This window comes from Tinamus guttatus, unplaced genomic scaffold, assembly GCF_059628265.1.
Source record: "Tinamus guttatus ecotype Peru unplaced genomic scaffold, ASM5962826v1 Tinamus_guttatus_pri_ptg000529l, whole genome shotgun sequence".
NCBI lineage: Eukaryota > Metazoa > Chordata > Aves > Tinamiformes > Tinamidae > Tinamus > Tinamus guttatus.
In genome coordinates, this window is record NW_028289063.1 from 259,008 (window position 1) to 273,168 (window position 14,161).

Sequence of the window (14,161 nt, forward strand, 5' to 3'; positions counted from 1 at the left end):
TCCATCTCCAGTGACTGCAATTGCAGCCTAGACAAGGAGCTCTCTTGCAGACCTCTATGTTGTGCTCACTTCAGTTTTGAAAGGGGAATCACTTGAGCTGCCTGTGAAGCTTGTAGGATTTTTCTGAATCCCACTTCATGTCAGGGGCTTCTAGACCAGCATGAGATGCCCAGACTGACACATTTGAGTCAATCCCTGAACCATGTGTCAAGGAGCTCCCTTCATGTCCTAACTAGGTGTCCTGCCTAGGTCAGAGATGAGAATTGGGTGTTCCACAGGAACACATTTTCATCTGTCATAGGTAGTGATCCTCTGATGAAAGAATTTGCAAGGTTTGAAAGAGTTGCTCTCCACTCAATGGGAAGAGACAACAGGTGATTACTTCACTCTATTCCAGTGAACATTCCCCAGGAGAAGGGAGCACAAGGGACAGAGAAATTGGTGAGTTCAGCTGTTCCTCTGCTCCTGAGCGGGGCCAGGCTCCTGGGACGGAGGCAGCTCGTGGCAGCCTGGCAGCACTGCCCAGAGACAGCCGAGTGCAGGAGCAGCTCCTGTGCCAAGAGCAGCAGGGCTGCGGGCACTGCCTGCTGCTGCGGACAGCAGAGGAGAGAAGGCAGCGAGAGGGGAACGGCAGTGTGGAGCGGGAGGACAGAGGAGACCTCCACAGCGCTTGACATGGTGAGTTTGTGCTTACAGTACAATGCTACGGAGCTTCTTGAAGGGGACATAGGAACCCATCACACCCCATGGGTGACAGCATTTTTCTCTTCTTTCTTCTGGCTTTTGCAGTGCAGAGGAAGAGGAGCTGCTTGAGAGCAGGGATTCTCTAACATACCACCTATGAGCAGGGCATTCTGCTGCCTTCCCCAACAGAAACAGCAGTGATGTGAAGCCGGGTTGTGCAGACAGGGTGAGAGGTCTGCACTTCAGAGCAGGGTCCCTGCACCCAAAGGTGCTGTGTGCCCGCACCAGTGACTGTGTCGCCTGTGAAGGTCAGCGCTCAGCCTGCCCAGGGAGCTCCCCACAGGACTGAGGGGAGAAGTTCTGGGTGGGAGGATTATCCTCTACCAGGACAGGCTCCTTCTCCTGCTGGGAGGTGCTGCAGGGGTCAGGTCTGCTCACAGGTCTAGCTGTGAGCACATTTCAGGGGGCACTTTTCAAAAGGAAAGGCAAGGCAGGCATTGAGATGGTGCTTAGAATTTCCTTCCACTTGGTAAGAGGAAAATGGAAACAAAACCGTCATATTTGGACAAGAGACTGAGACTCATTAAGAGATTCAAGGAGCTGCCAAAGAGTCTGCCAGGGACATCTGAATGTCCCCTCAGCCATCCCTTAGTCCATAGACAGCGCCAGCTTCTCCTGGGCTGCTGCATCAGGGTCTATCTAAGCTGCTCCTTAGCACCTGCAAACATGGGGTGCCGCTGGACAGTCCCCTGCTCCTGGGAGGTTTCTGCAGGGAGAACTGGGCTCACTTGTGAGTGTCGTTGTCCTTCATGTGAGTGAGGTGCAAGTACACGACAGTGAGGGGCAAGGCTCAGTGATGAAGCAGGTCCCATGACAAAGTCCTTTTTCTGCTGTTGGAGTGCACAAGGGTTCATGCTGAGAGTGATTGAAATGCCAAACATTTCTGTTCTATCTAAGAATGCTCCCACACTGAGGAGGCACCTTTGTGTGTTTGTGTGTGCACCATCATATATATTATATATACGCACATTTCTATATCAACAGACTCCTGCAGTGACCCTTTTGCAGAGAAGACTTGATTTCTGCATATTGAAGAGCCCTGCCATGGAAGGGGAGGCCATCGACTCCTGCAGATTTTGTGCAGGAAAGCTACTCCTTCTCTCTGAAGTTTCTGGAAGACAGGCGCAGATGATGAAGTGACATGAGGACAAGTACTGTCTCTAGACATATCGACGTCTAAAAAGAGGTAAGGTCTTTCCTTGCTTCCATTTGACTGTTCTCCTCCCTGGCTGGAGTCAGATCTGGTGTGACAGATTCAGATACAAATATCTTTGTTGAGGAGGGCAAGATAGATGGGGACAAATCCTTCACAAAGCTCTTCTCCTTCAGACACAACCAGTGTGAGTGCTGTATTCAGCTCTGATGCTGGTGAATGGAGAATATTCCCAGCTGGGTTTCCGGGACAAGTCCCTTCCAAGCAATGCAAGACACCCTTCCCAGGCATCTCCAGAAATACTAATCAAAGAGTAGTTTGACATATCCAATTACACCTGCAGCACAGCAGAAACAACTCCTTTGGAGCCATGGGAAGCGGGTCCCTGCTGCAGAGAATACAGCCATTTCAATGTGGATCACCTGAAATGGGGCTGAATTAAGGGAGAGAGGAAATATGGGGGATTTTTGAGAAACTGAAATGGTTTGGCTCAGACAAGTCCGCTCTAAATTTTTGCTTTCTTTCCTTCCTTGAACAGGATTCCCAAAGGAGCTAATGTCCAACAGCAGCTCCCTCAACGAGTTCCTCCTCCTGCCATTCTCAGACACGTGGGAGCTGCAGCTCTTGCACTTCTCGCTCTTCCTGTCCATCTACCTGGCTGCCCTCCTGGCCAACGGCCTCATCATCACAGCCATAGCCTGCGACCACCGCCTCCACACCCCCATGTACTTCTTCCTCCTCAACCTCTCCCTCCTTGACCTTGGAGCCATCTCCACGACTGTTCCCAAAGCCATGGCCAATTCCCTGAGGAACAACAGGATCATTTCCTACTCAGGATGTGCTACCCAGGTCTTCCTGGCAGCATTCTTGTTTGCAGGAGAGTTTTATCTCCTCACAGTCATGGCCTACGACCGCTACATTGCCATCTGCAGACCCCTGCACTATGGGACCCTCATGGACCGCAGAGCTTGTGTCAAAATGGCAGCAGCTGCCTGGGCCAGTGGCTTTCTCCATGCTCTCCTGCACACTGGGAACACATTTTCCCTACCCCTCTGCCAAGGCAATGTGGTGGAACAGTTCTTCTGTGAGATCCCCCAGATCCTCAAGCTCTCCTGCTCAGATTCCTACCTCAGGGAAGTTCGGCTTTTTGTGTTTAGTATTTGTTTATTCTTTGCATGTTTCGTTTTCATTGTGGTGTCCTACGTGCAGATCTTCAGAGCTGTGCTGAGGATCCCCTCAGAGCAGGGCCGGCACAAAGCCTTTTCCATGTGCTTCCCGCACATGGTTGTGGTCTCCCTGTTTCTCAGCAGTTGCACGTTTGCCTACGGGAAGCCCCCAACCATCTCCTTCCCATCTGTGGATCTGGTGGTAGCTGTTCTGTACTCAGTGGTGCCTCCAACGGTCAACCCCCTCATCTACAGCATGAGGAACAAGGATCTGAAGAACACCCTAATGAAACTGGCTCAGTTGGTCCTAGAAAAAAGCTCCCTGTCCTTTCTAACAAGTGGTTCCTAAGGCATCTCAGATAGTTCTGTGCTTTGAGCATTCTCTCTGTGTTTATAATGATTTTTTACATAAGTTTTTGAATGCATCCTGCTTTGCCAGAAGCATGATGCAGCTCTGTATAATTGCCATACCTGCTGTAAATATGTCTATCCTTGCATTTCTGTGTCAGTCCTGGCTTCGCTCAAATAAAAGTGGATTTCCTCACTGCAGTACTTGAAGATTGGCCTCTCCTTCCAAAGTCAGATTCTAAAATGTGCTCTTGGACTTTCGCCATCAAAGCATCTGATTTTTTCTCAGGGCTCTCCAGGGCCTCCAGCAATGATCTCATATATGATGTGTTAGGGAAGGAGGGTTGGATTCAGTTCTCACTGTGGGTGCTCAGAGCTCCTGCAGATGGTGAATGGTCAAGCCGTATCTTCCATGTGACAGGGCTGAAGATGGATATGGAGCCTCCAGGAGAGCACAGGGCATCTCCAAGGGCACCATGTTCCTAGCAGTGAATGGAGCGTCAGAAACTTGAGGGAAGCCACCCAAATGGAAAGGGCAAAAATAATGAATGTGCAGGCTAGGGAGAGCTCTGCACTCCCACAAGAGGCAGTGGGGACCCAGGAGGCCCAGGGAAGGGAGCCTGGAGAGTCCCTGAGGTCACCTTCAGTGTCAGTGTTTGGCTGCCTGGGCAGCTCCTTCCTGCCGGCCTCGGTGCCTGTAGCCAGAGGACCAGCCGGCCCTGCCCAGCCTCCCTCCCAGCTCAGAGGCCAAGGACAGCTCTGCACCAACCCCAACGTGGTACAAGGCTGGGCCCAGCAGGGTTTGTGGGGGACAGGGCAGTGCGGGCTGTCATGGGGACCATGTCAGAGGGACATTTCCCCAGGGCTGAGCACCCTGCCCTGGGTGGTGTCTGCACAGTGGAGCCAGGGAGCCGCGTGCGGGTGCAGGGATGGGCACACATGGAAGCCCCCATGTTCCCCTTGGGAGAAGGGAACCTGCCAGGAGCTCTCCCACCCCTGCCCCACCAGCACCAGTGATGGCCAGCCCTGCTGCTGCACCCACACTTTCTTGGTGCTGAACTCAACCACGTCCCCAAGCTGCTCCATAGAGCTGGTGCAGGGACACCCATGGGGTCTGGCCATTCCTGCTCCTCACAAGCTGCTTGTCCAAGGGAACGTTGGAAGAACAGGCCTGGCGCCATCCTCTTGGCCCTGCACTGCCTGTGCTCACTGGGACAAGTGAGCAGTCCCCTCCAGAGAACGATTCCTGGGACAGGCACTTGGGAACAAGCAGCTGGCAGTGTTGATGGGAGCCCATCCGGGACATGCCCTCTGGGTGGACAGGGAGGCCTCGGGCTGCCCTCAGCCTGTTGGGGAGGAGTTGTCTGCTGGGAGGAGTGTGGGGAGGAAGGACGTGAGTCCTCCTGTGGTTTGCGAGGTGAAGGTGCTGACATGTGGCGGAGACCAGGGCACTGCTGCCTCCTCGGCCCTCTCCCAGCTCCTGGGAGCTCATTGCAGGAGCCAGCCAGTCCCCAAGAACAGCTATTCCCAGAGCTTTGCAGCCAGTGCTGGCAGGCTGTGTGCACGTGGGGTGCCCTTTCAGCCACACACTTGTTCACATTGCTTAAAGGAGACTGTACCCACCTCCTCACCCTGCCTGGGTGCTTGGTCACTCCCACTGTGGTCTCACCCTTGTCACCTACAAGCTTGAACTCAAGCCCTAGCCCTCATGTTCAAAGAGCTCCACATAGCTGAGCTGCCCCTTCACACTCCATCTGCTCCTCTCTCGGCCCCAAGCTTTATGCACTTGTGCATGTTTCCATTGCAAAGCCTCAGCTGTGGCGCCGAGAACAGGTTGGTGATGGTGAAACTTGTTCTACCAAGGGCCAAGGACACAGCATTTCTGGTGCCTGCACTTCAGAGCACGGGCATGCTGTCATGGAGAGCAGGTGGCAACGTGATGGTGAGAGAGGAGTTCCACTAAGAGAGCAAAGCCTGCAGAGCCCAGGGCCAGGGGGAAACAGAGCTGGGTTGCTCAGCCTTGGCAGGAGAGAGTTTTGCTGCCTGAGCTCCCTCTGCAGCACCTTGGGGCCTGCGACAGAGCTGAATTGACCTCCCTGAAGGACAATGCACCAGTGAAGAAGGTCCTGGCTTGGACTGCCGTCCAGAGACCCTGTGAACATCACTAACATTGTCCTTGTCATCCAGTGGTGGAAAGGGGTCTCTTCTCTAGTAGCCTCACCCTTAAAATCTTGTAGCTCTCCCTCTCTGGAAACTCTTCACACCCTTACATGAAGGAAATGGGCTAACGATGACCTCCATGTGGTAAATCACAGCCTGCCCAGGTCCAGGGACTTCTTCAGTCGCACCTTGTCCTTCCTGGAGAGGGGTTCCCCTCTGTCACAGGCCCAACTTGCCATTAATTGCCCCTAGGAGGCAAATCCCTCTCCTGTTTCTCCCTGGCCTTGGGCATTACAGACTTTGCTCTCTTTGTGGGAACCTCCTTTCAGCATAGCCCTGACAAGTGCTCTCTACACGAGCATGTCCCCGCTGTCAAGTGGGGCCATTGCACACACGGTGTCCTTGGCTCTTGGTAACAGGTTTCTCCATTTCAGATCCTCCTTTGTGCCACAGTTGAGGCTCTCCAACCCCAATATCGCACACAAGTGCATGCAGCCTGGGGCACAGAGGCGAACAGATGGAGAGGAACAAGCTGTCACTGCACTGAAACACAGCTGGAATAATTGAGATGCTTTGAGACCACTCACATGACTAGAGGGCTGTGATGGCAGAGGACAAGCGCCGCAGGAAGAAAGGTGAGCAGGGAAGAGCAGGGTGAATGTCCTTAATGTGAAGGGACAGCTCCGATGGAAGGAGCTCTTGCATCGGATGGATCAAGGTCTAGGGGAGAGCTTGCATAGGCTCCCTCCGGGCGAGGGAATCTGACAATCTGAAAGGGGGTTGGAGCTTAGGAAAGCCAGCAGGTCTTTAAGGAGCACAGCCACCCAGCACAAGGATGGTCCATTCTGATGCTCATTAAAACTAGAACACGCCTTGGGAGATCAGCTTGGCTACACAGGATAGTATTATCTACTTTGTAGGGATGGTGTTCCAATAAGGACAAAAACCAGGTCCTGCCCTTGGGAGAGACCAGCCCTTACAGTGATATGGACTGGGGAATGTCCGGCTGGGCAGCAGCTCTTTGGAGAAGGACCTTTGTGGGCAGCAAGCTGCATGTGAACCAGCAACATGCTCTGGAGGCCACAGTGTCCTGGACTGCATGAACAGGAGTCCCCCTACTCTGTACTCATTAGAGTACCTCTAGATACTGCATCCAGTTGGGGCTCTCTGTAGAAGAACTGTTCTCGTCACATGAAGTGAGTTCAGTGTCAGGTCTCCAAGGTGGCTGGGGGCACGAGTATCACTTGCCCCCCTGTGAGGAGGGAGTTTGTGTTTTTTCAGTGCAAAGAAGTTAAGTCTTCTACCGATGTTTTTTTTTTTTTCCTTTATTTTTCTTTTTTGCCTATGGGTCAGTACCTGAGATGGCCTCCCCAGAGTCAGGCCCTTCTGCTGGGGTGAGGTTGCTTTTACAGGCCTGGTCAGCACATGGCCTGCATGGAGAAGCTGAGGACCATGAGCTTCTTTAGCCTGCTGAAGTGCTACAGCTAATGGAAAGAGAGCAGGAGCCTGTGACTGCCTGCAGGGTGGTTTCAGGAACAATGGAAGTTTTTCTGGTAGTGGGAAAGAAATTGCGAATGAGAAAGAGCCACAAACTGCTTATTAAGGTACAGACTTGATTTGAAGAAAGGAGAAATGTCATTAAAGAGCAGTTCTGTGGTGCAAGAGGTGACCTGGAGGGGACCTGAGATCAACTCATGCCTTATTGTTTCAAAGAAGAGTCTCCAAGGACAGAGAAATATGGGAAAAGCTGGAGAGATGCTGGGGTGAGAACAAGGTGGGGAAGCAGGCTGGGTGTCTACAAGCTGCAGGGAAACAGGGACAAGCATGGGAAAGTGTAGGGGAGCCAAAGGGGGAGACAGCCAAGGGCAGTGCCAAAAACCTCCTCAAGAACTAGGTCTATGTCCTCTTGGCCATGGCTGGTGTCTCTGCCATTGAGGCCTAGAAGAAGAAACTTCTTCCTTCCGGCAACAGGGCCTCCTTGCCTGCTTTCCCCCAGGGACACAAGAGGTCCTGGATCAGTGTCCTGCCCTAGGCCTTGAACACCCCCACCCACATACTGCTCCAACCAAAAGCCTTGGGCAAAGCATGGTGGAAAGGATGTCCGTACTCAGGGACTGGGCACCTCTGTTTGGTCATTCTGCTTGTTAACACACATGAAGGGTTGACCTGGCATCAGAGGAACCTGCACGTTGCCTTTTCCTATCTGCAATAATGACTTCCAACTCTCTGCTCTGATCAGCCCCTGGGGAGGCTTTCCTTGGTAATGAACCACAGTGGGACCCATTAACCCTCCAAGAAACTTAAGGATGTGCTTCTGACTTGAACTTCTTGAGAAGTTTCTTCAGTCTCCTCTCAGCATCAGAGGTTCATGGACTCAGCTCCAACTACTCCCAAGGGGTCAGTGAAATGCAAACCCCCTCAGGAGCCATGATTCTTGCTATAATTTTCTTCAATCTTCAACTCTGTTCTACCTAATTGGAATGGAGTGTATTAAAAATAGGCAGATCTCAGTGAGCACCTGAAAAAAGAGATAGCTGGGTTTTTTTTTCAGCTTTCTTATTTTTTCCATGTTCTGAATCAGGCATGCACTTTCTCCGCTTCCTAGAGTGCCTCCCAATGAAGTCTGGACATGTGCGAAAAGCAGTATTTCTGAGGGGAGACCTGTATGCAGAAGGTTCCTGCCCAGCTCCCCAGCCCTGCCAGTTCCCTCATCAGCCACTGGGGACTCAGATCACTCTGCTTAAAATCAAACTGTTTTTCCATTCCAGGAACTGAATGCTATAGCTCATGTGCACCAAATTCCCACCTGAACTAGTGGCAAACCGGCAGAAATGTTAAGTGTGATGAAACAAAATAACCTGGATCCTGTGTCAATAGGAAACAAAACACACTTCTCAACTGCTAGTTGAGTCCTGATTGCTTCCAAGGAGCTCCACAGCCTACAAGGAATAACCTTCCTTGAACTGTTTTTCACAACTAGATAGAAAGGGCTGGATAGACACATGGTAAAGGAGCTGGTTAAGAGACAACAAGAGTCTCCTGAAAGACTCCCTGAAGCTCAAAGCAGCAAGGGAAGAGTTGAGAGGTGTCTGAACGATAAAGAGCAAGGGGAGGAGGAAGACTTTAAAAAAAAATTGAAAGTGCAGATGTGCAGATCATCTGAATCAAAGCTGCCTTTCAAAAAGTTCAGCTTAATCAGGCTTGTAGAGATATGTGAGGGATTGGTGAAAGGGTGTATATGAGGAGGGAGATTCTGCCCGATGTCAGACCCCATCCGGACAGATGTCTCTGTCAAATCCAGTTATCTGGACTTTCCTTTCTAGTCAAAGGAGGGAAATAAGTGCTCTTAACAGACTTTTAATTTCAGATATATTTCCTAATGACAAGCTAAGGGCCTGCAGGAACTGCCTCCAAAATTTTCAGCACTGCAGGGGAATACAATGAACACAGAGCATCTCCAGCAGCACCGGCCTCTCTATGTGATCAAATGGAATCTATCCCCTAAAGCAGATTATAGTCATAAGTGAGATCATTCCCAAGGAATAACAAAGATTGCCTTTTCCAAAACATCAGGCAGTCTTTAACATTATGAAATACATTTTCATTCTTCTAATTTGGCAGCACCATGTTCATGCACTACTTTCACCATGGCCATGAAGTAAGGCAAAAAGCAGAGCCCTAGGCTCTAGTTCTTAGGAGGTTGTTTGGTAAGAACCTAGGCTCCTAGTTCTTAGGAGGTTCTTTGGTAAGGGCACCTTTGCTCTTTTCTGGACTATCATCTCTATCTTACATAGCACAGTGCATGAAACCCTGTTGAGGAACTGAAGAACAGCGAGCCTGCTTTGGTGCCTCCAGGAGGAAGACTGTCTTCTGCCACAGACTGTCCTCCATCCCACTTCTACCCAAAGAGCAGCCCGCAGCAGTTATCATGGAGCTGAGGCTCACCCTCATCTCAGCCTGTGCTCAGACTTTGTGCTCTTTCATCCCACAGGACTTTGATCCTGTCTTGCCAAACACCAAACCCCCAAACCAAGCGCCAACCCCAGGCAATCCCACAGCTCTGCCCAGGGCACACACTTGCAAGGCCAGGGACAGAGAAGTGAGCTCTCCAGTTGCCACTTTCAGACATTTCTCAGGCTTCACCTTGTTGGTGAAGGTTGACTGAAGCCAAGCAGGGCTGCACTTGCTAAAATCCCAGTCCCATTCAGCCATTAGCCCACATTTTCCTTCTTCATTCTTCCTTCTTCATTGGTCAAACCATCCTTACTTTACCGGACAATATTTGTGACTTCCTCCTTTGCAGCCTCTTCCCCTTTCCACATGCTGCCTTATTGACTTGAAGGCCACACGCCAGTTCCCTGTTTAGTCACGCTGGGCTCCAGAGATGTTTCCTAATTTTACCAAATGCTTGTATGGAGCATTCGTCTTCTTAACAGATGCTTACTTAATGGCTGCCTTTCCTGAGGTCCTCCACCCTTCAGAGTTGCTTGGAGCTGCTCTCCTCAGAGTGGGGAACCTGGGGCCTTGGTCCCCAACAATAACATGGTCACCATGGGGACCACCCGCTCACAATGGCCTTATGGGCATGCTACCACTGCCATCACAAAGCCCTGGTGGTTTCCTTGGGGACTCTATCATCATGTCCTGCTGGACACCATGGCAGACCCTATCATGATGCCTTTGTGGGGACTATGGAGGTCCCATCATGATTCCTTGGTGGAGACCATGGAGAAAGACGCCATCACAATATCTTGGTGAAAACCATGGGGATCCCATCACGATGTCTTTCCAGAGATCCATAGTAGAGATCTACACAAGGCCAGCTCTGTTGCTCTGCCCACTAATCCTCATCCCTACAATCCTGACAGGCTCTCTGTCTGTCCCTAAGCAGAGCTCCCTGCATCCCACTGCTCTCTCCAGGGGTTCCTTTGTTCACATCACTTGCACCCTTCCCTGCCATCCCAGCCTCTCACTCTTGCTGGAGTCTTCTCCCCTGAGTCACTCCCAGTGTAAGGCTCTCATCACCGTCTTGGCCACCTGGTTGATGACCATCAGGCCGGCAGATGGGAAGAGTCTCCATCAAAAGGAAATGTGACAACCTGCAGCCTTGTTGCCCTGCTGTGGGCTCAGCTCCAGGGCCTCCTCCAGCTCCTACTGAAAAAATAAAATGAAAAAGAAGAGAAAAAAAGTGGGGGAGAGTGAGAAAGGCCCTTGCTATTTGTCTTCTCCAATTTCATCTTGTAATAAGCTGGTATGAGGGTACATGAAAGCAATATGAATTATAGTATAGGAAATGCAGAATAAAATCATGAATATTTAGGACATGTTTCTCCTTTTCGCATCAGTGCATGCCCAGATGTGCAGGGATGCTGCTGCTGGAGGCATAATCTGTGCATCACTGCTTTGTTCCAGAGCAAAGGCCACCACAATGGCACTGGCTGAAGACTCCAATGCCCATGGAGAGATCAGCAGGTTGTGAGGAAGCTCCAAAAGTGCCTTTGCCCACTCTGCCTTTTCAGAGCACCAGCAGTACCTTTGCTGGCCCATCAAGCCAATAAGCAGGGCAAAGGGGATACCCGGGGAGTGCCAGGCACCCAAAGGCCGTGCCAGTGCTGTAGGGACCATGGGTGTATGTGTGCAGGGATTGTAGGTGGGCACATGGGCCACTTGTGACTGTCACACCTGCCAAGCCTCAGGCATTAGCCCAGTCCTTGTTCATATCATCTGGCAGGGGGAGCAGAAATTCAGGAGAGGAGAGCTAGAAGGGTTTGAGAGGGCAGAAACTGGAGCAGAGACATGGCGGGGTGAGGATGCCTCCCGTTTATGCAGCACCCTGGATGTAGACAGGATGGGCTTTCCCTACAGCCAGTGCTGGAATGTCTTTGGGTACAGGATGGAAACATAGGATGCCCTGGGACACTTACCCAGCAGTCACTCCAAGGGGCATGATTTTCCTGCAGGTGCCCTGCTGCATTTGCTAGAAACACGTGATTGCGCTGGACACCCCAAGCATCTGACAAGGCCCTGCCAGCACTTTTCTATGCCATCAAATCAAGGCTCTGCACTGAATTACCAGAGCTGCTGTTTAGTGCTAGAATCTTTCTATGCCTCATCTTCATTGTTCCTGGGGTTGCCATTTTTGTTGGCATCTGGGGTCATTTCAGATGGGCAATGCAATTCCCCATTGGCTCCCCACCCTGATCCTCTAGGATGATGCAGGTCTCCCAGGAGCCGCATCAGAAAAAGTGGATACTGACACAGGCCTTTGACCTCCTCAGTCTTTTGGATTGTCACCAGGGAGAGTTTGTGTGTGATCAGCTGACTCTCATCCTCCATTTCCAGTGACTGCAATTGCAGCTTAGACAAGGAGCTCTCTTGCAGACCTCTGTGTTGTTCTCACTTCAGTTGTGGCAAGGGGAATCATACAACCTGCCTGTGAAATTCACAGGAGTTTTCTGAATCCCACTTTACGCCAGGGGCTTCTAGACCAGCAGGAGGTGCCAAGACTGACACATCTGAGTCAATGCCTGAACCATGTGTCAAGGAGCTCCCTTCATGTCCTAACTAGGTGTCCTGCCTAGGTCAAAGATGAGGGTTTGGGGGGTTCCACAGGAGCACATTTCTATTTCTCATAGGTAGTCATGCTCTGATGAAAGAACTTGCAATGTTGGAAATAGTTGCTCTCTAGTCAATGGGAAAAGATGATAGGTAATTACTTCGCTCTATTCCAGTGCACATTTCCCAGGAGGAGGGGACACAAGGGACAGAGAAATTGGTGAGTTCAGCTGGGCCTCTGCTCCTGAGCGGGGCCAGGCTCCTGGGACGGAGGCAGCTCGTGGCAGCCTGTCAGCACTGCCCAGAGACAGCCGAGTGCAGGAGCAGCTCCTGTGCCAAGAGCAGCAGGGCTGCGGGCACTGCCTGCTGCTGCGGACAGTAGAGGAGAGAAGGCAGCGAGAGGGGAACGGCAGTGTGGAGCGGGAGCACACAGGAGACCTCCACAGCTCTTGACACGGTGAGTTTGTGCTTACAGGACAATGCTACGGAGCTTCTTGAAGGGGACATAAGAACCCATCACACCCCATGGCTGGCAGCATTTTTCTCTTCTTTCTTCTGGTTTTTGCAGTGCAGAGGAAGAGGAGCTGCTTCAGAGCAGGGATTCTCTAACATACCACCTATGAGCAGGGCATTCTGTTGCCTTCCCCAACAGAAACAGCAGTGATGTGAAGCCGGGTTGTGCAGACAGGGTGAGAGGTCTGCACTTCAGAGCAGGGTCCCTGCACCCAAAGGTGCCGTGTGCCCGCAGCAGCGACTGTGTCGCCTGTGAAGGTCAGCACTCAGCCTGCCCAGGGAGCTCCCCACAGCACTGAGGGGAGAAGTTCTGGGTGGGAGGATTATCCTCTACCAGGACAGGCTCCTTCTCCTGCTGGGAGGGTGCTGCGGGGGTCAGGTCTGCTCACAGGTCTAGCTGTGAGCACATTTCAGGGGGCACTTTGCAACAGGAAAGGCAAGGCAGGCATTTCCTGAAAGAGAAGCCAGTGAGTTGGTGCTTACAATTTCCTTCCACTTGGTAAGAGTAAAATGGAAACAAAACTGTCAGATTTGGACAACAGATTGAGACTCATTAAGAGATTCAAGGAGCAGCCAAAGAGTCTGCCAGGGACTTCAGACTGTCCCCTCACCCACCCCTTAGTCCATAGACAGCACCAGCTTCTCCTGGGCTGCTGCATCAGGGTCTATCTGAGCTGCTCCTTAGCACCTGCAAACATGGGGGTGCCCCTGGACAGTCCCCTGCTCCTGGGAGGTTTCTGCAGGAAGAACTGGGCTCACTTGTGAGTATCGTTGTCCTTCATGTGAGTGAGGTGCAAGTACACGACAGTGAGGGGCAAGGCTCAGCGATGAAGCAGGTCCCATGACAAAGTCATAACAAGGTTTTTCTTTTTTTTCCTTTTGGGATGCGCAAGGGTTTATGCTGAGAACGATTGAAGCACCAAAAATTTCTGCTCTATCAAAATATGTTCCCACAGTGAGTAGGCACCTTTGTGTGTTTGTGTGTGCACCATCATATATATTATTTACACGCATGCTTATATATCAACAGACTCCTCCACTTATCCTTTTGCAGAGAATATTTGAATTCTAAACGTTGAAGAGCCCTGCCGTAGAAGGGGAGGACATCGTCTCCTGCAGGTTCTGTGCATCAAAGCTACTCCTTCTCTCTGCAGTGCCTGGAATAAGGGTGCAGGGTTAAAGGAGGCATGAGGACAAGGTCTATCTCTAGACATCTTGACATGTAGAAAGGGTAAGGTCTATCCTTGTTTCCCTTTGACTGCTGTTCTTCCTTGTTGGAGTGAGATCTGGTGTGGCAGACTCAGATACAAATATCTCTGTTGAGGAGGGCAAGAGTGATGGGGGTGAATCCCTCACAGAGCTCTTCCCCTTCAGATGCAACTAGTGTGAGGGCTGTATTCAGCTCTCATGCTGGTGAATGGAGAATATTCCCATGTGGTCTCTGGACTAAGTCGATTCCAAGCAATGCAATATGTCATTCCAAGGCATCTCCACAAATACCAGTCAAAGACTAGTGCATCTA

General features: G+C 51.3%; 1 protein-coding gene and 1 long non-coding RNA gene across 2 annotated transcripts in view; one reads left to right on the plus strand and one right to left on the minus strand.

Annotated features, from left to right (window-relative positions):
* The window catches only part of LOC148592737 (uncharacterized), a 203,307-nt gene that overhangs the window by 44,207 nt on the left and 144,939 nt on the right, over positions 1-14,161 (minus strand). The window lies entirely within an intron of this gene.
* LOC148592739 (olfactory receptor 14C36-like) lies at positions 2,453-3,412 on the plus strand. Its single transcript, XM_088533933.1, has one exon. It carries the CDS (start codon positions 2,453-2,455, stop codon positions 3,410-3,412), a length of 960 nt encoding a protein of 319 aa, XP_088390059.1.

Bases quoted from the DNA above. Each gene is read 5' to 3' on its own strand.
- LOC148592739 (XM_088533933.1), top strand. From the start codon at position 2,453: ATGTCCAACAGCAGCTCCCTCAACGAGTTCCTCCTCCTGCCATTCTCA.